General features: G+C 52.1%; 1 protein-coding gene across 3 annotated transcripts in view; it reads right to left on the reverse strand.

Annotated features, from left to right (window-relative positions):
- The window catches only part of PRDM10 (PR/SET domain 10), a 59,328-nt gene extending 38,353 nt beyond the window's left edge, over nucleotides 1-20,975 (reverse strand). For 2 of the 3 annotated variants that reach the window (XM_071576170.1, XM_071576169.1), the window contains exons 1-2: nucleotides 4,133-4,376; nucleotides 2,052-2,111 (exon numbers count right to left, since the gene is read on the reverse strand). Coding sequence is in view for 1 of the 3 variants with exons in the window: in XM_071576171.1 (XP_071432272.1) it covers nucleotides 2,052-2,111; nucleotides 4,204-4,371; nucleotides 7,879-7,971 (321 nt within the window). In the remaining 2 variants the exon portion in view is untranslated. Of the gene's footprint in view, nucleotides 1-2,051; nucleotides 2,112-4,132; nucleotides 4,377-7,878; nucleotides 8,069-20,793 lie in introns of those variants that run through there. The other variant, XM_071576171.1, reaches the window with a different exon arrangement.
- Between the last annotated feature and the right edge of the window lie 1,319 nt (nucleotides 20,976-22,294).

Below are 22,294 nucleotides of genomic sequence, written 5' to 3' on the forward strand. Positions count from 1 at the left end.
ATTATTTTCCTTTACATCATTTGGTCACACCACACATTTCTGTCTACATCCTCTTTTTTTTGTGCAGTAACAACCAAATTTATGCCTATTACCACACTGTTCTCATCCACTCAGCAATAAAACTAAGGAGAACTAAGATCCCAGGAATCACCTTTCCTGTCTTTTGTTTCCTGCTTATCTGTGCAGGAATTTGCACCGTTATCCCATGTGATTTTTCATCCTTCTCCACAGCTGACATCATGTGGCTTCTGCTTTGTGCCTCTGACTGCTAAGCAGCTTTCATGCTAAAATCCAAGCCCCTGCCTCTCTGCAGAGTGCTTAATAAATATCAGATAAAACTGAGAGCAGGGAGTTGTGCCAGCAGTGAAGGAGCAGACAAGAAAATCCATAACATAAGTAGAGAGTCTTAAAACTCCAAACCTCGTGGCTTTGTTTAAAGAGGCATTAGGAGTAATTTGTGAAACTGCTTAAAAACTACAGCAAAAAGACTTGAGGGAGCAGTGTGATGGTGAGGGGGAACCCACCAGGACAACAGCTGGGCTAAGCTGTCTGGTATTGACATTTCTGATGCCAGGTGGCAACAGGAAGGGCATCACAATTCCATGGCACAGCTCCAGAATGCCAGCAAGGAGAGGGGCACACTTGTACCTCCTCTTATTATCCCTGCTCCCAATCACACCTCAAACACACCCTCACTGCCACTGCCATGCCAGGCACTGCACAGAATGTAGGCAAAACTTCTCCATTTCTTTTTAAGATAAAGTTCCTTTTCAAAGACAAGAGGAGCTTAAATTATTATTTGATCACTTGTTGTCAGTTTAGGGATGTCCCACGTGAAATGCTGATGTAAAAACACCTGCAGAGGCAGGAGCTTCCACAATGAGGGATTAAACATTCACCAAAAAATTAATGAACCTGCCAGGACTGATGTGTGAGAGTGCTGGAAGGGAGGATGGGCTGAAGACACACACAGGTGCTCCTGCCCTTGGACAGGGGATGGAAACAGCACATTCCCTCTGCTGTCAGTGTCATCTCTGCTTTTAATTAATCATGTATTTGTTAAATGAGCTTCAGGAAAATCAAATAGGAATTTTTGGCTTCTTAACGCAGCAAAATTGATGTGGCAAAACACTCCAGGGAACCAGAAGACAAGTAACTCCTTCACTGTGTCAGTCATCATTTCTGGTCTGTGCCTCAACAGTTTAGGTCTCTTAGCAATAAAATTTGTTTTCAGCACACATTCAACCCTTCACTCTGCCCCAAGACTGTCAGCAAACACCCATTTTAGTGATGGCTTTGGGGGAGATTCAGATTTCACACATCCATTCACAAATGCCACTGAAGACTCACCAGGCAGTAATGATTCTAACTCTGTGACAAGCAGAGAATTCCAGCTAGAGAGACCTGCAAGCACCTGTCTGTACCTGGTAACCACCATGCAGTCCCCAAAGAGTTAACAGTAACACCTTGGCACCCATGGGGGATTATAAAAAAGCAAAACCATCAAAACTTTTTATTCTCTTCCCAGCCCACCTCACACTGGCAAGCCCAGCACACCCTGCCAAGGTAAGGGAGCCACTCACTGAACTTCTGCAGGTTTTGCACTTCATTTCCTGTGAAGTTTCCACTAAAACTAGAATTTGGTTCGATTTTTCTATCCCTTGAGAGCCTTTTGTGGACTTAAAAGGCACTGGGATCAGAATGTGTCTGAGGACAACTGCAAACCCAGCCCTTCAGAAGGGCACATTCAAACACAGCCACATCTGCTGCTCACTCCTTTAAAGGGACACTGTTGGAAGATTTTTTTTGTTATATTTAGGGCAGTAAATCAGAATTTTTGTTGAGCATGAATTCAAGTGAATAGACTTGAACTTTTATTACCATTCAGGCACAAACTGGCCATGGCCATAGTGGACAGAGGACAGGACATAACCAAAGACTGTCACTGGACAACTCCAGAGACAAGACAGCTCATGACAACAATGTCCCTTTGCTCCCCTAACTGTGCCCTCCCAGGTTCAGGCCCCAGATCAGCAGTGTCCCTTCCTTACCTGCTGGGTGGTGGCATCCTGCTGGACATAAGCCACTTGGGACGGATCTGTAAACAGAGTCTGGACAGAGTGAAAAAGGTTTATCAAACCAGCCCTGGGGTTGTTTGCTCACAGCTCACACAGAAATCACCCAGCCACCAAAACATCATCCACAGTTAGGGCTGTGCCAGCTCCTGACATGACTAATCAGGCATTGGAATGGGCTGCCCAGAGAGGGGGTGGATTCCCCATCCCTGGAGGTTTTTCAGCTGAGCTTGGCCGTGGCACTGAGTGCCATGATCTGGTAAAGGGACTGGAGTTGGACCAAGGGTTGGACTTGATGATCTCAGAGGGCTTTTCCAACTCAATCCATTCTGTGATTCTATTAGAACAGCCCATTTACTTCAACTTACCCAAGTGGACCTAGACACATAGCAATTAAAATTCAGTGGTGCTCCATAAAAATTTAGTATCAATTATGTGGCATTTTTTGTCTGTATAGCCAAAGTGTTTAACCTGGTTTATCTTTTTCAATTACAGAATGTACAGGATGAAATTCAGCAGCTCTATCAAAACTAGTGAAGGGCAGGGGAGAAGATAACTGAGCTTCCTGCAGATTCACAAGACTTCTGCACATTTTCTTTTGAGGAACTACCAGGCACATCCTACATGGGAATTTGATGTTTAATTTCATGGAAGTCATGCCAACTCCAATATTCTGCAAGCACAGCCCTGATGGGAGCAGAGGAAAGGCAAAGATGAAAACTAAGGATTGACTGAGGTCAGCCTTGCCCACTTTGCCACAACTTAAATTATTTGAGCTTGTAGCAGCCTGGCTCCAATAAAATAAAGCATAATATAAATTGGTTTAGCACTGGGATAATTTCATCTCAGTTGCATGACAGTTGCTTCTCCCAGGCACTCAGCAATAGGACAAGGGGGCACGATGGGCTCAAGCTCTGCCAGGGGAAATTGAAGTTGGAGAGCAGAAAGAAATTCTTTGCAGAGAGAGTGCTCAGGGATTGGAATGGGCTGCCCAGAGAGGGGGTGGATTCCCCATCCTTGGAGGTTTTTCAGCTGAGCTTGGCCATGGCACTGAGTGCCATGATCTGGTAAAGGGACTGGAGTTGGACCAAGGGTTGGACTTGATGATCTCAGAGGTCTTTTCCAACTCAATCCATTCTGTGATTCTGTGGATGTGGCACTGAGTGAGAATCCACCATGTCTTGATCCAACCCCACTGTGGTCACCAGCCCAGGGCACGGAGTGCCCTGGGCTGGTGATCACAGTGGGGTTGGATCAAGGGTTGGATCAAGGGTTGGACCAAGGGTTGGACTTGATGATCTTGGAGGTCTTTTCCAACCTAATCCATTCTATGATAACCTTTTGACAAAATGATAGTATTCAGAGTTTTGGAGCTGGCTGTCAGTAACTCCTTGGGAGACACCCTCCCACAATCTCCTCTCAGGACATCCCACCATGGAGGAGCTGGTTTTATGTCACAGCTGAGGCTGCACAGGCCAGGCCAGGCCATGCCATGAGGCCCTGCCAGTGTGGCTGTGGGCTGTCAGGTACGTGCACTCTGCAGCTCTGGGATCTGTGCTGTCAGCAGGGACATTATCAAAGAGCCTCCACAAAGCCAGCCTGTTCCCTCTGCATCTGTCCACACACAGCCACAGATGCACAGCATATTAACCCCATCCAAACATGTGCTGTCAGGGAATAACAGCTGCTTGATATGATTATGCAGGAGCAAAAGAATATAAAAGGTCTACAAACCAAACAACTCTGCAGAGAGACTACAAAATAAGGTTGAATACACTGAGATCCTCTGCAAAGAGACACAACTGTTATTGTAACTATCAATTATGACAACTGTACTACACAAAACAAGGTCTCTTCCAGAAGGCTTCTGGCTTTTTACTGAACACAACAGAGGCAGAATTTCTGCAGAGATTATCCATGTTTTGGAAAACACCTCTGAGTTAATTATAAACAACCAGCACTTCATAATTGATGAGCACATTTGCACATCAGACAGACCAACAGCACCAACCCCTGCCCAGCAGCGGGCAGGGCAAACCACTATTTCCCAGTCGTACCACTTGGCTGGCAACAAGCCTGGTTTGTTTGCCAGGTGCCAGCAGCGGGCTGGGCTCGGAACCACACGTGCCTGCGTAGCCTCCACGGGGTGGATGTAAACCAGGGTGTGCTCCGAGGTGTCCACCGAGGTGTAGGAGGTGCCGTCGGCCGCGTACACCACCTGCTGCGCCGGGCCCCGCGCCGGCTCGTCGCTGTACACGATCTGCGCCACCGCGCCCGCCTCGGGCACGAAGTGCACCTGTGGAGAGCACAGCACAAGGTGAGTGACCCACAGCAGGGAGGGACAGGGGGACAGTGGCACCCTGGACACACATGGGAGCCACCCACAGCAGGGAGGGCGCCCCATGGCACCCTGGACACACATGGAGGGCAGGGAGGACACCCTGTGACACCCTGGACACACGGGGCTCGTCGCTGTACACGATCTGCGCCACCGCGCCCGCCTCGGGCACGAAGTGCACCTGCGGAGAGCACAGCACAAGGTGAGTGACCCATGGCAGGGAGGGACAGGGGGACAGTGGCACCCCGTGGCACCCTGGACACACATGGAGGAGCCACCCACAGCAGGGAGGGACAGGGGGACAGTGGCATCCCATGGCACCCTGGACACACATGGAGGAGCCACCCACAGCAAGGAGGGCACCCTGTGACACCCTGGACACACGGGGCTCGTCGCTGTACACGATCTGCGCCACCGCGCCCGCCTCGGGCACGAAGTGCACCTGCGGAGAGCACAGCACGTGGTGAGTGACCCACGGCAGGGAGGGACAGGGGGGACAGTGGCACCCTGTGGCACCCTGGACACACAGGGCTTGTCACTGTACACGATCTGCGCCACTGCGCCCGCCTTGGGCATGAAATGCACCTGTGGAGAGCACAGCCTGTGGTGAGTGACCCATGGCAGGGATGGACAGGGGGATCAGTGGCACCCTGGACACACATGGAGGAGCCACCCACAGTAGGGAGGGACAGGGGGACAGTGGCACCCCATGGCACCCTGGACACACGGGGCTCGTCGCTGTACACGATCTGCGCCACCGCGATGCCCTGGGGCAAGAAGTGCACCTGTGGAGAGCACAGCCTGTGGTGAGTGACCCACGGCAGGTAGGGACAGAGGGACAGTGGCACCCCGTGGCACCCTGGACACACATGGAGGAGCCACCCACAGCAGGGAGGGCACCCTGTGGCACCCTGGACACACGGGGCTCGTCTCTGTACACGATCTGCACCACCGCGATGCCCTGGGGCACGAAGTGCACCTGCGGAGAGCACAGCCCAAGGTGAGTGACCCACGGCAGGGAGGGACAGGGGGGTCAGTGGCACCCCGTGGCACCCTGGACACATGTGGAGGAGCCACCCCCAGCAGGGAGGGACAGGGGGGTCAGTGGCACCCCATGGCACCCTGGACACACGGGGCTCGTCGCTGTACACGATCTGCGCCACCGTGCCCACCTCAGGCACAAAGTGCACCTGTGGAGAGCACAGTCCGTGGTGAGTGACCCATGGCAGGGAGGGACAGGGGGACAGTGGCACTCTGGACACACATGGAGGAGCCACCCACAGCAGGGAGGGCACCCCGTGTCACCCTTCACACACCTTGAGGAGGTCACTGAATCATGGTGACAATGTGGAAATATGGACAACACCCCCATCAGCCCCTGGTTTTACTCTGCATTGCAATTCAAGGGTAAAAAAGGCTCCCACCCACACTTTGTCCTCGCACAATGATTCAAAACTTCTTAAGAAGCAGTTCATGAGGGAGCTGGGGGTGTTCAGCCTGGAGAAGAGGAGGCTCAGAGGTGACCTCAGCACTGTCTGGAACTCCCTGAAGGGAAGTTGTGGCCAGGTGGGGGTTGGTCTCTTCTCCCAGGCACTCAGCAATAGGACAAGGGGGCACGATGGGCTCAAGCTCTGCCAGGGGAAATTGAAGTTGGAGAGCAGAAAGAAATTCTTTGCAGAGAGAGTGCTCAGGGATTGGAATGGGCTGCCCAGAGAGGGGGTGGATTCCCCATCCCTGGAGGTTTTTCAGCTGAGATTGGCCGTGGCACTGAGTGCCATGATCTGGTAAAGGGACTGGAGCTGGACCAAGGGTTGGACTTGATGATCTCAGAGGTCTTTTCCAACCCAATCCATTCTGTGATTCTGTGGATGTGGCACTGAGTGAGAATCCACCATGTCTTGATCCAACCCCACGGAGTGCCCTGGGCTGGTGACCACAGTGGGGTTGGATCAAGGGTTGGCCCAAGGGTTGGACTTGATGATCTCAGAGGTCTTTTCCAACCCAATCCATTCTATGATTTTGTGATTCTATGATTTTTGAACTGGTGTTTCTATGGAATTCATTGCTATGTTGTTTCCCTTTATGCTCATAATCCTCTCTGGATTTATGACTTCATTCAACTAGTTTTGTAGATAATTTCTTTTATCTTCTGAAGGGCCAACAGAACTTATTAATGCTTCAGGTTACAGTGTTGCACCTCTCAGAGGCAGCAGCAGGGATGAGATTGCTTCTCTGCACAATGTACATGCAGCAGCAGGAGAAAATTAACTAATTAAACACACAAACATATAACTGGAAGCTCCAAGCAATGATTCCAAGGACTACTGGAACTAGTTATGTCTGGGGCAGCAGTTGAAATCTGAACAAGTTGATTTTGACAGAACATCATGATGGTAAGTGATGATTAATGGCCTACATTCAGAATTCTGAACTCCAGTGGAAATAGGAACACATTTAGCTTTTGACAAGCTTTACATGCTGAAAGCCTTTTCCAGTGTATGGGAAAATAGGGCAGTTAGCAGGGAACCTAGTTTGACAATCTGTACTCATATCCACACAAAATGCTTTCCAATGAAAGGGTGCCACAGTTACATATTTTGTTTATTTTGTTTCACCTTTCAGCTTGTGCTGTAGGAGACACCTGGTACTCCCCCGTGGCTGCTCCTGCTGATTCTGTACAATAAATCCTCACACAAACACTACAGTTTCACATTTGGAGAGCACTCTGCAAATACTAATTAAGCCTTGAAATTGCCATGTGCAAACAGCAGCACGGTTATCATCCCCTTCTAGAGAGAACTGAACAGGGGCCATTGGAAACTGCCTTTCTTGGCCAATTTCAAAGCTGGAAATTACCAGGAGAGACAGAAACTCTCAGCTCGTGGGTCAAATGCCACGCAGCACCCTCTTCATAACACACTTAAAAGAATAAATCAATTTACAGCCCTCTAGAAATTCCCAGCTGTGCTGTCTGGGAGTCAGAGGGACGAGCTGCACACATGAGAATCTGACTGCATTAGTCACTTACAATTAACATTTCTCCCTTCCTCACTACCCAGATGTCTGACTGGAAAAAATTATTCATATTACTTTCCCCAAGGTCCACCCACAGCTCTGACTGATTGGGCTGATGGCATCAAACAGGCTGGCACAGCCCAGAGATTTGTTAATGCTCAGGACTCTGAACACCCTTTCACTTTCCCACATGGTTATACACACATAGGATATATATTTGGACACTGAAACTTCAACAGCCACTGGCTGGTTTCGTTCAGAACATTTCAGAGCTCTGTGGTTTGCACAGCTCAGTTTTGGCTTTAACCCAAAATCCCCACTGATATGTTTGTGTTTCTCCTCAAATAAAAGCTGAGCTTCCCAACCCTAAGCCAGGGTGGAATGAGAACTAAACTCCACATCAATGCCAATCCACCCTGAGCAGAATCAGCTCTGGAGGGGACTAATCACCTGAGCAGTGCTCTGTTCCTGTGCTGCAGACTCAGCCCACACCTGGGGACTCTCCTCTTTCAAGTCCATCTCCTCCCTGCCCGGGTGTTCCATGAGGAGGGAGAGCTACTGGGGGAATGTCAGGCTGGAGAGATTCATCTGTTCACTGTGTTTCTGCTTCCAGAAGACAAGGGGATCTGCAGGAACATGGCTGGAAAGAAACAGAGGACAGAGATGTTAAAACCAGTGTGAAGCATTACCCTCATCAGCTCCCACAATTCTGTAACACACAGAGAGTAATCATAGAACGGACTGGGTTGGAAAAGACCTCAGAGATCATCAAGTCCAACCCTTGGTCCAACTCCAGTCCCTTTACCAGATCATGGCACTCAGTGCCACGGCCAAGCTCAGCTGAAAAACCTCCAGGGATGGGGAATCCACCCCCTCTCTGGGCAGCCCATTCCAATCCCTGAGCACTCTCTCTGCAAAGAATTTCTTTCTACTCTCCAACTTCAATTTCCCCTGGCAGGGCTTGAGCCCATCGTGCCCCCTTGTCCTATTGCTGAGTGCCTGGGAGAAGAGACCAACCCCCACCTGGCCACAACTTCCCTTCAGGCAGTTCCAGACAGTGCTGAGGTCACCTCTGAGCCTCCTCTTCTCCAGGCTGAACACCCCCAGCTCCCTCAGCCTCTCCCCACAGCACTTGTGCTCCAGTCCCTTCTCCAGCCTCGTTGCTGCCCCACCAGTTTCCCTGACAGGGTTTTTGGTGGGCACCAAAGGGCTTTCCATGAGCAGCAGCTCCCACGCTGGGCAGAACTGCAGTGCTGGATGGGACAGGGCAGAGCCACAACAGCCAGTTCTGCAGAACAATGAAACTCAGACTCACCCACACAAGCCCCCAGACCCTCACAAACTGCTTCCAAGCTTGGTTTTATTCCTCTCTCTCTGTTTTATTGGGGCCTCTCAATCTGCTGTTGGGATCCCAGCAGGGTAATTTATGGCTCTGGTGATTGGTGTAGTCGGTGGTTCAGCACCTTCCCAATCCTGTGTCTCTCATGTCACATTAAATCACAAGAATTAGCATGAGGCTGAGCCCATTTAATTTCCCAGCTCCTCCAATTAAGTTTATTTTATACCCAGGGCCTCTCTGGGCTGATCCAAAGCCAGTGCCAGGCTGTGCTCCGGGAGGGAAGCAGGAGGCTTCTTGCTGATGCTTTCATTCATTTGCATTTTAAATGCAAATTATTTTAGTCATAATTTATCCCTATAAATGTTGGCATTTGGCTTGTCATGGACAAACTGAAAAATAGATAAGGAGGGGTAAAAAAAGCAGCAGGCACTTTCTGCCTCCTGCTGATGCTGCCAGCAAGGACTGAGCTGTGCAGACCCGAGCACTGAGTGTTCCACCAGTCCTGGGTGGATAAATCACCAGGACAGGGAACGCTCCCAGGAACGTCACTGGACTGAGGGTGGAGGGAAACAGTGGGAATAAAGGCACAGAAATTTTATCTCTATTAATATTGCTTGATACAAAACACCTCCAAAAAGCACTGGGGAGAAAAAGGAAAAAGAAATCCATGTACCTGAGCACAACACTGGAGCTCAGGATCTCATTAGAACCAACAAATTAACTGCAACAAACAATTAGGAGTGATAAACACCAGCCTTGCTCTGCAAGTGTGGAAAGCCAGGGTTATTTACACATAAATATTACTAGATAAATATAATTTCTTTGTCAGTCCCAGCACACACAAGCTCTGCCTATAGATAAATATCACCCTCCCTACACTGCACCTTTTATCCAGCTACTTGTCATGTTATTCAGGATTAGATCAGGGATTTTCTCATACCTGATCCCACATCATTCAGGACCTCCAGCACTCATTTTAGCAGCTGCATGATCACCATGGTGGGCACTGTGGCAGCATTTATGCCACTAACTCACTCTGAGCAACTGCATGTCAAATTTAACACCCATCCTGTTGCTATTCCTTGGTTGGTTTCTCCCAAATAGTTCTTTTCCTTGACTGTCAGTGTTAATCAAGAGCCAGTTCAGGTAATTGCACTAACAACAGCCAGTAGTTTAATCAATTACCTAATTGCTTAGAAAAATAAAAATAAACACTAGAGGTTTCAATTTTGGGTGGTTTCATTTAAAAAAAAAATTATAATTAACCTGTTAAAATTAATGTAATTAAATTAACCAGTGATTGAATTAAGGGAAAGGCAGAGTTCTGGCTAATTCCACGTGGTCCAACAAGTAGGAGAATTTTTGGCTGACCTTCCCCACCAGCAGACACTGAAGATGCTGACTCACTCCTACAGACTCGCTGTGGCACAAATAACCTACAACTTGAGTGCCAGGGAGATCAAAGGGGCTTTAATAAACAAAACTGGGCATGAAGATTCATCTCTGAAAAAAATCAGTACCAAAGAGATGCAAAGGAAAGCAGGAGACAGTCATTTCATGGTTCTGACAGTCAGAACTGATGTCAAATCTTGGGGAAAAAAGGGCAAGGCTGAGCCAAAGTCAGGGTGGTGCAGTTTCTATAAATGGTCCTGTTACTGCTGTTCTTCACAGAAATGAAAATAATAACCAGCTCAGCCAATTGTGCAGCAGGAAAGGACAATATTGAGAGCTGGAGGATTTGCTGATGTTTTCAACTCCTGTACTTCCAAAGAGATGTGCCTCTGGTGTGCATTCCTACCAAAGCCTGGATCTCCATGAACTCCAGCTGTGCTACAGTCACCAAGGGCACATTTCCCTGGAAAATGGATGTGCTGAGTGCAGGACGGGGCAGGCAGAGAGGTCCAGGGTGGGCAACAAAGGGGGCTGATGTTTGGCTGTGGAAACATGATGTGGTCCCTGTCACTGAGAGCAGAACTGCAGGAAACAGCAGCACCTGAGGGAGTTTCCAGCACTGCTGACAAAGCCCAAACTCTGCTCACTCCTCCTCCTTAATCCTGCAGGATCTGCTTTGCTCCTCTAAATCCCTGTTTCAATACCCTTCCCTGGAGAAGGGACTGGAGCACAAGTGCTGTGGGGAGAGGCTGAGGGAGCTGGGGGTGTTCAGCCTGGAGAAGAGGAGGCTCAGAGGTGACCTCAGCACTGTCTGGAACTGCCTGAAGGGAAGTTCTGGCCAGGTGGGGGTTGGTCTCTTCTCCCAGGCACTCAGCAATAGGACAAGGGGGCACGATGGGCTCAAGCTCTGCCAGGGGAAACTGAAGTTGGAGAGCAGAAAGAAATTCTTTGCAGAGAGAGTGCTCAGGGATTGGAATGGGCTGCCCAGAGAGGGAGTGGATTCCCCATCCCTGGAGGTTTTTCAGCTGAGCTTGGCCGTGGCACTGAGTGCCATGATCTGGTAAAGGGACTGGAGTTGGACCAAGGGTTGGACTTGATGATCTCGGAGGTCTTTTCCAACCCAATCCATTCTGTGATTCTGTGGATGTGGCACTGAGTGAGAATCCACCATGTCTTGATCCAACCCCACTGTGATCACCAGCCCAGGGCACTCTGTGCCCTGGGCTGGTGATCACAGTGGGGTTGGATCAAGGGTTGGACTTGATGATCTCAGAGGTCTTTTCCAACCCAATCCATTCTGTGATTCTGTGATTCTATGATTACAGCTCTGACAGGACAGCCACAGTGCCTTGAGAGTTTAACCATTTCCCTGTGGGTTTCTCTCAGGTTTCGTGGTTTTTTCAGCAGAAATAAATGTGAAACTTTGGGCACAAGCACTGCCAAGACATTGGCATGCAGGGAGCACTCCCTGCTCTGTTTGCCCACAGATTATCCTCTGCAATTGTTGGGTTTTCTCACTGTATTTCACACACAGACATTTTCAACCAAGATAAACAAATACCAAGACAAGCACCTCAGTGGGAAGCTCTGCTGTGTCCAAAGGATTACCACGTGAATTTGTGTAACAGAAACTGAAACTGAGTTGCAGAACTCCTACAAGAAAAGATAATGAAAGATGAAAGGAGTTGTGATAGGATAGACTCAGCTTTTTCCCAACATGGAGAAATTGAGCTACATTTTGTAATGATAAGCCATGTAGAGGTTAGTCAAACAATAAACCAAAGAGCTTGCCTAAACTAATGTTAAATTTCTGTGTTGTGTATGTCCAACTATGTTCTCTCCCCTCAGTTCTGATTCACTGGTAATGACACTATAAAATATGAGAGGCCTGGCTCAAATGAGAGGGGGTGGATTCCCCATCCCTGGAGGTTTTTCAGCTGAGCTTGGCCGTGGCACTGAGTGCCATGATCTGGTAAAGGGACTGGAGTTGGACCAAGGGTTGGACTTGATGATCTCTGAGGTCTTTTCCAACCCAATCCAATCTATGATTCTATGAAATATTATTTAATATTCCATCATTTTTTGTAGCAACAAGTCCTTCAGTAACTCTGAGACAATGGAATTGGAAAGATTAGTCACATTATGAGCCACATCTAATAATCACCCACCACTCTGTCAGCCCCTCAGTGTTCTCATCCAACCTCGTAAGCATCACGCGCATGAGTGAAAGCAACGCCAGTGTGAGATGTTAAACAATTTACAGCTACAGAGGCAGCATTTTCCTCCCCAAAATAGCAGGCCTGCCTCACCCAGTCCCTGCTGGGCGATGGCACAAGCTGGGATGGTGGCAGGTTTAAATAATAGGTATAAATATCTCCAGTATCACTGCAGTGTGTCAGAGTGGTGAGGCAGTGACAGTCTGTGTGTCACTGCAGTGAATCAAACACAACATGAACCCAGACCCAGCTCAGCTCCCCTGACTTTGAAATATCTCCTGCAGAGGAAGATTAGCTCATTCTGAGCTATGCAGGTAAATCACCCACCCCTTCAAGGCAAAACAGGTTTGTCTCTACACCACTCACATTTACCTGCCTTTTCTCAGCATCCTTTGGGACCTGCTGGTGTCACAGACCTCCAGCTTTTCTCTTAGTTTTTGCCTTTTACACCCAATCCAGAACATCTCATTAACAGCAGAGCTTCTCTGCAGCTCCTGATGCCTGGAAAGCACCTTTGTGTCATTGTGTCAGTTTGAAAACTCCTTTTGTGCTCCAGGACACCCTCCAACCCCTCTGTCCTGTTCCTGTGGGATGGTGTTTTCTTCTGGGGGTGTGTTATTAAATCAGCAGCTTCCCCATGCACCCCATTCAGCCTCAGAGGATGCACTGCCCTGGGGGGCAAAGAGACTCATTGCCTCTCCATCAGCAACGTCCCTCCTGCCCTCAGCACCAGACACCCTGAGCCATCTCAGCCCCCTGAGCCACCACAGCCCCATGTGGGACATCCTGAGCCATCACAGCCCCACGTGGGACACCCTGAGCCATCACAGCCCCACGTGGGACACCCTGAGCCATCACAGCCCCACGTGGGACATCCTGAGCCATCACAGCCCCACGTGGGACACCCTGAGCCACCACAGCCCCACGTGGGACACCCTGAGCCATCCCAGCCCCACGTGGGACACCCTGAGCCATCCCAGCCCCACGTGGGACACCCTGAGCCATCCCAGCCCCACGTGGGACACCCTGAGCCATCACAGCCCCACATGTGACACACTGAGCCACCACAGCCCCACATGTGACACACTGAGCCACCACAGCCCCACGTGGGACACCCTGAGCCATCACAGCCCCACATGGGACACCCTGAGCCATCACCCTGAGCCATCACAGCCCCACGTGGGACACCCTGAGCCACCACAGCCCCACGTGGGACACCCTGAGCCATCCCAGCCCCACATGGGACATCCTGAGCCATCACCCTGAGCCATCACAGCCCCATATGTGACACCCTGAGCCATCACAGCCCCATATGTGACACCCTGAGCCATCACAGCCCCATATGTGGGACACCCTGAGCCATCACAGCCCCACGTGGGACACCCTGAGCCATCCCAGCCCCACATGGGACATCCTGAGCCATCACCCTGAGCCATCACAGCCCCATATGTGACACCCTGAGCCATCACAGCCCCACGTGGGACACCCTGAGCCATCACAGCCCCATATGTGGGACACCCTGAGCCATCACAGCCCCACGTGGGACACCCTGAGCCATCACAGCCCCACGTGGGACACCCTGAGCCATCACAGCCCCACGTGGGACACCCTGAGCCATCACAGCCCCACATGGGACACCCTGAGCCATCACAGCCCCACATGGGACACCCTGAGCCATCACAGCCCCACATGTGACACCCTGAGCCATCCCAGCCCCACGTGGGACACCCTGAGCCATCACAGCCCCACGTGGGACACACTGAGCCACCACAGCCCCACGTGGGACACCCTGAGCCATCCCAGCCCCACATGGAACACCCTGAGCCATCCCAGCCCCACATGGGACACCCTGAGCCACCACAGCCCCACGTGGGACACCCTGAGCCATCCCAGCCCCACGTGGGACACCCTGAGCCATCCCAGCCCCACATGGGACATCCTGAGCCATCACCCTGAGCCATCACAGCCCCACGTGGGACACCCTGAGCCATCACAGCCCCATATGTGACACCCTGAGCCATCACAGCCCCACGTGGGACACCCTGAGCCAGTACAGCCCCACATGGGACACCCTGAGCCATCACACCCCACAAGGGACACCCCACACACACACCCAGGGTTGCCCAAACTCCAGGGAGTGGGAGGCAGTGGAGCTGTAAGAGAAAAACACAGTCACTGCTGCTTGGTGTTTGGTGTCTTGAGTGTTTCTGACACAAGTTGAACCCAGTGAACTCTGACAGTGCTTCAAAGAAAATCCCTGAAACTCAGAGAAAAGCACCACCTAAAAAGTAAAAAAAAAAAAAAAAAAAAAAGAAAAAATCAATTTTCTTGACTAACCTGCTACTAAGGAATGACAGTTTCTTTCCATGCTGCAACTATGTAAGATACAAAGTCTCTGGGGACTTCATCTGCAGCAACCTCTGCAGGTCTCACTAAGGACATTCTGCTGAAAAACCCCAGCCAGTGGCTGCCAAACACTCCTTTTTGTCCCTTCTCTGGGATGAGAAGAATGGGGGAATATTAAGGCTGGGCAAGGGGAAAAGTCCACCCTTATGGAGAGCCATAAAACCACTGCAGCATCTCAGATGAGAACCCACTTTACAATAATGGTGCATAAAGCAGCTAATGTGATTTACTCCCCTGTGTAAGGAGGTTTGCCATAGCCTGGGGTTCCTGCAGCAAGAACAGCAGGACCATCAGTTTAATCCTGCCAGGACTGAGCTCACTGACCACCCTCTGTCACCCCCAGCCACGTGCAAGGGCAGCAAAATTGGTACAAAAGGGGGTTTATGGCTCTGGGTCTGCCTCCAGCTTTTAATATGACCGTGATTTATTGTGCTCCAAAGGACCATCACATGTGCCTGCAGAAAGCTTTATCCCACACTTAAGTTAATTACCCCAGCTTGCCTAGAAGGCAGAGTGGGTGCATTTCCTGAGCTGCCTTGGCAGGAACAGGCTCTGAGTGCAGCAGGAAGGGTTTTAACCTCACTGAGGACTGAGTCACGCCTGCCGTCACCTCCTCTGCAGTCCCATCCATCACACACACACATTGTTTCAAGGAACTCTGCTGCATTCTGCCTGCATGGCAACAATCAGGTAATGGATAACCACAATATTTATGTTTTACTGGTGAGTTAAAAATGGAAATCATTCCTAGGGCTGGGACAGCAAGGGTTATTTATTTCCAGAAAAGGAAAAATGGCTTCAATTTATTTAGTTGTGTAATAAAGAGAAGAGCTCAGCCAAACACCAACTCAAAGAAGAGCAACGAGGCTGGAGAAGGGACTGGATGTGGCACTGAGTGTCCTCTTAAACACCTCCAGGGATGGAGAATCCACCATGTCTTGATCCAACCCTACTGTGATTACCAGCCCAGGGCACTCAGTGCCCTGGGCTGGTAATCACAGTGGGGTTGGATCAAGGGTTGGGTTTGATAATCTGAGGTCTCTTCCAACCCAACTGAGAAGAGCAACGAGGCTGGAGAAGGGACTGGAGCACAAGTGCTGTGGGGAGAGGCTGAGGGAGCTGGGGGTGTTCAGCCTGGAGAAGAGGAGGCTCAGAGGTGACCTCAGCACTGTCTGGAACTGCCTGAAGGGAAGTTGTGGCCAGGTGGGGGTTGGTCTCTTCTCCCAGGCACTCAGCAATAGGACAAGGGGGCACGATGGGCTCAAGCTCTGCCAGGGGAAATTGAAGTTGGAGAGCAGAAAGAAATTCTTTGCAGAGAGAGTGCTCAGGGATTGGAATGGGCTGCCCAGAGAGGGGGTGGATTCCCCATCCCTGGAGGTTTTTCAGCTGAGCTTGGCCGTGGCACTGAGTGCCATGATCTGGTAAAGGGACTGGAGTTGGACCAAGGGTTGGACTTGATGGTCTCAGAGGCCTTTTCCAGCCCACTTGATTCTGTGATTCTATGATCTATATCCATATCCTTATGGCACATCCATTACCACAAAAACAATGAGCTGGAATAGAGCTCTTGGATCTCCAAGTCCTTTCCTACTGTGTCCAAAGTGCCACAGTCCTTCTCCTCCAGGTGACAGCACAGTCTGATGGAATCCCTCTCACAACTTTTAACAGTCCATTTCCACCACAGAATACAGGGGATAATCCAGGTTAACAGGACAGGTTAACATTCCTGGGGACTCCCCAGGCTGGGATTAGACACCTACTCAGAGACACTCCAAGGATGTTGACTCCTAATTCTTGCAGAACCAAGTTTCTCACAGTACCTCCTTCTCCCTCAGTGGGCAAAGACACATTCATTATTTCCACATATTCCAATAATCTTCTTTAGTCACCTCTGCTCCTGTTTGCTCAGCATCTGCACCTCCACTCAGGCTGACTCCTTCCCCCCCTCCTCAGCTTCCCAAATCCACGGCCACGTTCCCCACGTCACCCTTTTCCACTGTGTGTGTATCACTGCTCGGGGCAGCCACCCTGCCTGCCCACACTGGGCCTATAAATGACAGAGGGAGAAGCTGCTGAAGCAAGAAAATCGTGTATTTTAAACTACAAGATGACAAAAAAAGGGAAAACAAATGTCTGTATCCATGTGAGCTGCAGTGCTGCCCACGCAGCCTTCGAGGAGGCACAGGCAGGGTTTGCTGCAGGAAAACAAACTGTTCCCCCCTGACACTGTCTCCCATCCCTTCCTCCTCCAGCAACTCTTCCCAAAGGAATTGTGTGTCCCATCCCTTCCTCCTCCAGCAGCTCTTCCTAAGGGAACTGTGTCTCCCATCCTTTCCTCCTACAGCTCTTCCTGAAGGAATTGTGTCTCCCATCCTTTCCCAAAGGAATTGTGTCTCCCATCCTTTCCCAAAGGAATTGTGTCTCCCATCCTTTCCGAAAGGAATTGTGCCTCCCATCCTTTCCTCCTCCAGCAGCTCTTCCCAAAGGAATTCTGTCTCCCATCCTTTCCTCCTCCTCCAGATCTTCCCAAAGGAATTGTGCCTCCCATCCTTTCCTCCTCCAGCAGCTCTTTCTAAAGGAATTGTCTCTCATCCTTTCCTCCTCCTCCAGCAGCTTTTCCCAAAGGAATTGTCTCTCATCCTTTCCTCCTCCAGCAGCTCTTCCCAAAGGAATTGTGTCTCCCATCCTTTCCTCCTCCAGCAGCTCTTCCCAAAGGAATTGTGTCTCCCATCCTTTCCTCTTCCAGCAGCTCTTTCTAAAGGAATTGTCTCTCATCCTTTCCTCCTCCTCCAGCAGCTTTTCCCAAAGGAATTGTGTCTCCCATCCTTTCCTAAAGGAATTGTCTTCCATCCCTTCCTCCTCCAGCAGTTCTTCCCAAAGGAATTGTGTCTCCCATCCTTTCCTCCTCCTCCAGCAGTCTTCCCAAAGGAATTGTGCCTCCCATCCTTTCCTCTTCCAGCAGCTCTTCCCAAAGGAATTGTGTCTCCCATCCTTTCCTCCTCCTCCAGCAGCTCTTCCCAAAGGAATTGTGTCTCCCATCCTTTCCTCCTCCTCCAGCAGCTCTTCCCAAAGGAATTGTGTCTCCCATCCTTTCCTCCTCCTCCAGCAGATTTTCCCAAAGGAATTGTGTCTCCCATCCTTTCCTCCTCCTCCAGCAGCTCTTCCCAAAGGAATTGTGTCTCCCATCCTTTCCTCCTCCTCCAGCAGATTTTCCCAAAGGAATTGTGTCTCCCATCCTTTCCTCCTCCTCCAGCAGCTCTTCCCAAAGGAATTGTGTCTCCCATCCTTTCCTCCTCCTCCAGCAGATTTTCCCAAAGGAATTGTGTCTCCCATCCTTTCCTCCTCCTCCAGCAGATTTTCCCAAAGGAATTGTGTCTCCCATCCTTTCCTCCTCCAGCAGCCTTTCCCAAAGGAATTGTGTCTCCCATCCTTTCCTAAAGGAATTGTCTTCCATCCCTTCCTCCTCCAGCAGTTCTTCCCAAAGGAATTGTGTCTCCCATCCTTTCCTCCTCCAGCAGCCTTTCCTAAAGGAATTGTGCCTCCCATCCTTTCCCAAAGGAATTGTGTCTCCCATCCTTTCCTCCTCCTCCAGCAGCTCTTCCCAAAGGAATTGTGTCTCCCATCCTTTCCTCATCCTCCAGCAGCTCTTCCCAAAGGAATTGTGTCTCGCATCCTTTCCTCCTCCTCCAGCAGCTCTTCCCAAAGGAATTGTGTCTCCCATCCTTTCCTCCTCCTCCAGCAGATTTTCCCAAAGGAATTGTGTCTCCCATCCTTTCCTCCTCCTCCAGCAGATTTTCCCAAAGGAATTGTGTCTCCCATCCTTTCCTCCTCCAGCAGCCTTTCCTAAAGGAATTGTGCCTCCCATCCTTTCCCAAAGGAATTGTGCCTCCCATCCTTTCCCAAAGGAATTGTGCCTCCCATCCTTTCCCAAAGGAATTGTGCCTCCCATCCTTTCCCCTCCTCCAGCAGCTCTTCCTGATTATTCCATCAGACAATAACAATGACATTGGTATCTCATCCTCCAGCCAAGACAATAAAGCTGTCTGGGCTCACACCACAGAAGAATCCACGTAGCAAAGTGCCAAACCCCATCACAGTTTGGGAGGTAAGTTTTCCATTTAAGGACTGACTGAGCAACACACCCTCCTGTACTATTTTTCCTAGAAATGAAGGCATTAGAAGGCTCGAGACTGCCAATTATTTTATTGCAGCCACAAAAGATGCAAAGAATCCTCTTGTAAAATCAGTTGGTGATTCATTGGCATCTCATCTTCTAACAGGACTAAAAGTAAAAAAATAACTGAATTATTAAAAACATACAGACGAAAGCTGAAGCTCAGTGTGGTCTCTATTCCCACTGAAACTCAAAGAGAAGCCTTGACAGGCATTTCACACCCCAGCTTTGTGCCTGTTCATGAAGGGCCTGCAAGAACCACAAACACATCACGATACAATAGACAGGTTGGTGCTCAGGTACCAAAAATATATTGCAAATACTGACCCTTCGTTTCACTGTCAGGACTGAGGAAACCAGCAGCTCAAAGCAGGTTTAAATTCTGATTTAGGGGTCCCTGTGAGACCTCCTGAGCTCTGCAATGAGGGGTGAGAGCTGACCTCACATAGCCTGGAATGTCTTCTGCAGTAAAATAACCCTATAAAGGCCAGTAATTCTGAAGAGCACAGCACCAGGACCTCGTTGTTCCACTCCAAGTCTACCATTTCACAAGGTTTTAACTGAACAGGACAACTCAACACCGAAACACAGGGAGCAAGAGAAGCATAAAACGCCACGTGCTGTAACCACACCCCAGACCGCAGGAACAGCGTTTTTGGCAAAGACAACCACGGTGGCACCCGGACCAGCCCCAGGAGAGCAGCGAACCCCACAGGGCCCACCCGCAGCAGCTGCTCCGGCTCATTCTTGGGCCTTCATGGATGGAACCCCCTCAGAACAGCCGGGAAGGGGCTCCACACCCAACCTCAGGCCCATCCAGCGGGGAGCCTTTCCCTGCTGGGCCCACACGGTGCCCCGAGGCTCTCTTAGCACCCCGACGGGACAGGACCCCACGCAGGTGGGACCCCCGGAGAGCTGTGCCCCGCCATGAGTGCAGCATCCCCGCTCCCCACACCGCCCCCAGAGGGCGGACTGCCCGCGCCCCCCCCGCCGCACCCCCTTATATACCCCCCGGCCCGCCTGCAGCAGCCAATCCCAAACGGGGCGCCAGACGCCCCCTCCCCTATAGGCCAATAGGAGGCAGGGGCGCGAGGCGCGCGGCCAATCAGGAGGGGCGGGTGCCCCCCCCCCCCCGCAGTTCCCGCCGGCGCGCCCCCGGCGCGAGGCGCCCCCCCGGCCCCCCCCCGCCTGAGGGCTCGGCGCCATCGCCCCCCACAGCCCGCCCGGCCCGACCACTGCCGGCCCGGGGGGGGGAACGCAGGGCAGGGGCAGCGCGGGGGGGACGCGCCGGCAGCGCAGGGCACGGCGGGTGGGCTGAGCGTGCGGAGAGCGGCCCGCAGGGCCGGTGGAGCGAGGAGACCCCCGCAGTGCTTGTGGGGGGGCAAAAAGATGGCTCCGGCACACCGCACCCCCCCCACCTTGCTGAGGTGCCGGGGTCCGGACTGTACCACGCAGGGAGGGGGGGAGCGGGGTGGGGGCAGCCCCTGCCGGCGCTGTGCGGGGCGGGTGGGGGATCCCGGCCGGGCCGGGCCGCGGGGGGGGCCGGACTGTACCTCTCCCGCGAGGGGGGGGGAAGGGGAATGAGCGTGCCCTGCTCCCCCCCCCACTGGCGGGACCCAACGGTTCATCCCGGCCCCGCACCGCCAGCCCCGGGCGCCATCTTGGGTGCGACTACAACCAGCAGAGCAAACCCCCGGCGGGTCCCCGCGGCGCCCCCGGGCCGCGCTGCCCTCCCGGACCGTCCCATCGCGTTACCTGAGGGGGCCCCGTGCGGGCGCCGCGCCCCGGCCGCCTCCGCCGGCCCCGCGGCGGCCCCGAACCCCCCCACCTGTCCTCACCTCACAATGGTAGCTGCAGAGCGCGAGGGGGGGGCGGCCGCCCGGGCCTCATTAGCATAATCTGCCTGGCAACAGGCCGCGGCGCCGCGCGCTGATTGGCTGGCACGCCGCCGCCCGCCACGGTGGGGCGCAGAGCTGCTCAAGGGAAGGCTCAGAGCGGCCATGGCGGGGGCTGGGGGGTCCCGGGGGAGACATAGGGCTGTGGGGAGGGGACAGGGAGGGCATGGGGGAGCCCCCGGGCCGCGCTTGCACTCCCCGCTGCGGCTGCGCGCGGCCAATCAGGGCGCCGCTCTCATCCCCGCCGTGCGCGCCTCCGCCAATCAGATCGCGCCTTTCATCGCGGCGCTCCGCCCCCTCCACCGGGGGCGGGGCCTGGGGGCCGCGGGCAGCGCCCCCTGTTGGCGGGGCGGGGCGGGGCGGGGCGCCCCCTGGCGGCGGGGAGGGCCTGGGGGGACATTCCCACCATTCCCTAATGTCCCAGGACAGGGAGAGATAAGGGGTCATTCCCACCATTTCCACCATTCCCAAATATCCCAGGACAGGGAGGGCCGGGGGGACATTCCCACCATTCCCAAATGTCCCAGGACAGGGAGGGCCAGGGGGACATTCCCACCATTCCCAAATATCCCAGGACAGGGAGGGCCAGGGGGACATTCCCACCATTCCCAAATATCCCAGGACAGGGAGGGCCAGGGGGACATTCCCACCATTCCCAAATATCCCAGGACAGGGAGGGCTGGGGGGACAGATCCAGAACTCCATCCCTGCACTCCTCATTTGGTGCTTCAGTACCTGCTCCCCTCAGTCCAGGTAAGAGATTGAGGGGCTGGAGCGGGGCCAGAGAAGAGCAATGAGGCTGGAGAAGGGACTGGATGTGGCACTGAGTGTCCTCTGAAACACCTCCAGGGATGGAGAATCCACCATATCTTGATCCAACCACCATGTCTTGATCCAACCCTACTGTGATCACCAGCCCAGGGCACTCCGTGCCCTGGGCTGGTGATCACAGTGGGGTTGGATCAAGGGTTGGATTGATGATCTCAGAGGTCTTTTCCAACCCAACCATTCTGTGATTCCTGCCTCTCCAAGCCTCATTTCCCACTGTTTCCCACATGTGTACTCACTGTTTTCTCCCTCATTCCCAATTCCAGGTGGAAAAGCACACTGCAACCCCACCCCATTTAATTTGATGTACTCATTAATATCTCTCTGCCATCCTTCTCTCCAACTCCTCACCCCTCCCTGTCACCCCCTTAGGCCACTCTCAAGCCTCTGCCTTAAAAACAAGCCCCTCACTCCCTAAAGCTTCTCCTCAACCCTCTTTCCAACCTCCCAGAAATATTTTTCTGTTCTTTTCCCATCTATCCCTCTTTGTTTCAGGCTCTGTTGGGGTTATTGGATTTTTCTCCATGACATAATCCCATTTTGAGGAGGACATAGATTAAAACATGACAAAGAAAAATGCTCCAGTGCCATAAACTCATTTGAGTTATAGAAGCAG

The sequence above is a fragment of the Pithys albifrons genome, chromosome 23 (assembly GCF_047495875.1).
Source record: "Pithys albifrons albifrons isolate INPA30051 chromosome 23, PitAlb_v1, whole genome shotgun sequence".
In the NCBI taxonomy this organism is placed as follows: Eukaryota; Metazoa; Chordata; class Aves; order Passeriformes; family Thamnophilidae; genus Pithys; species Pithys albifrons.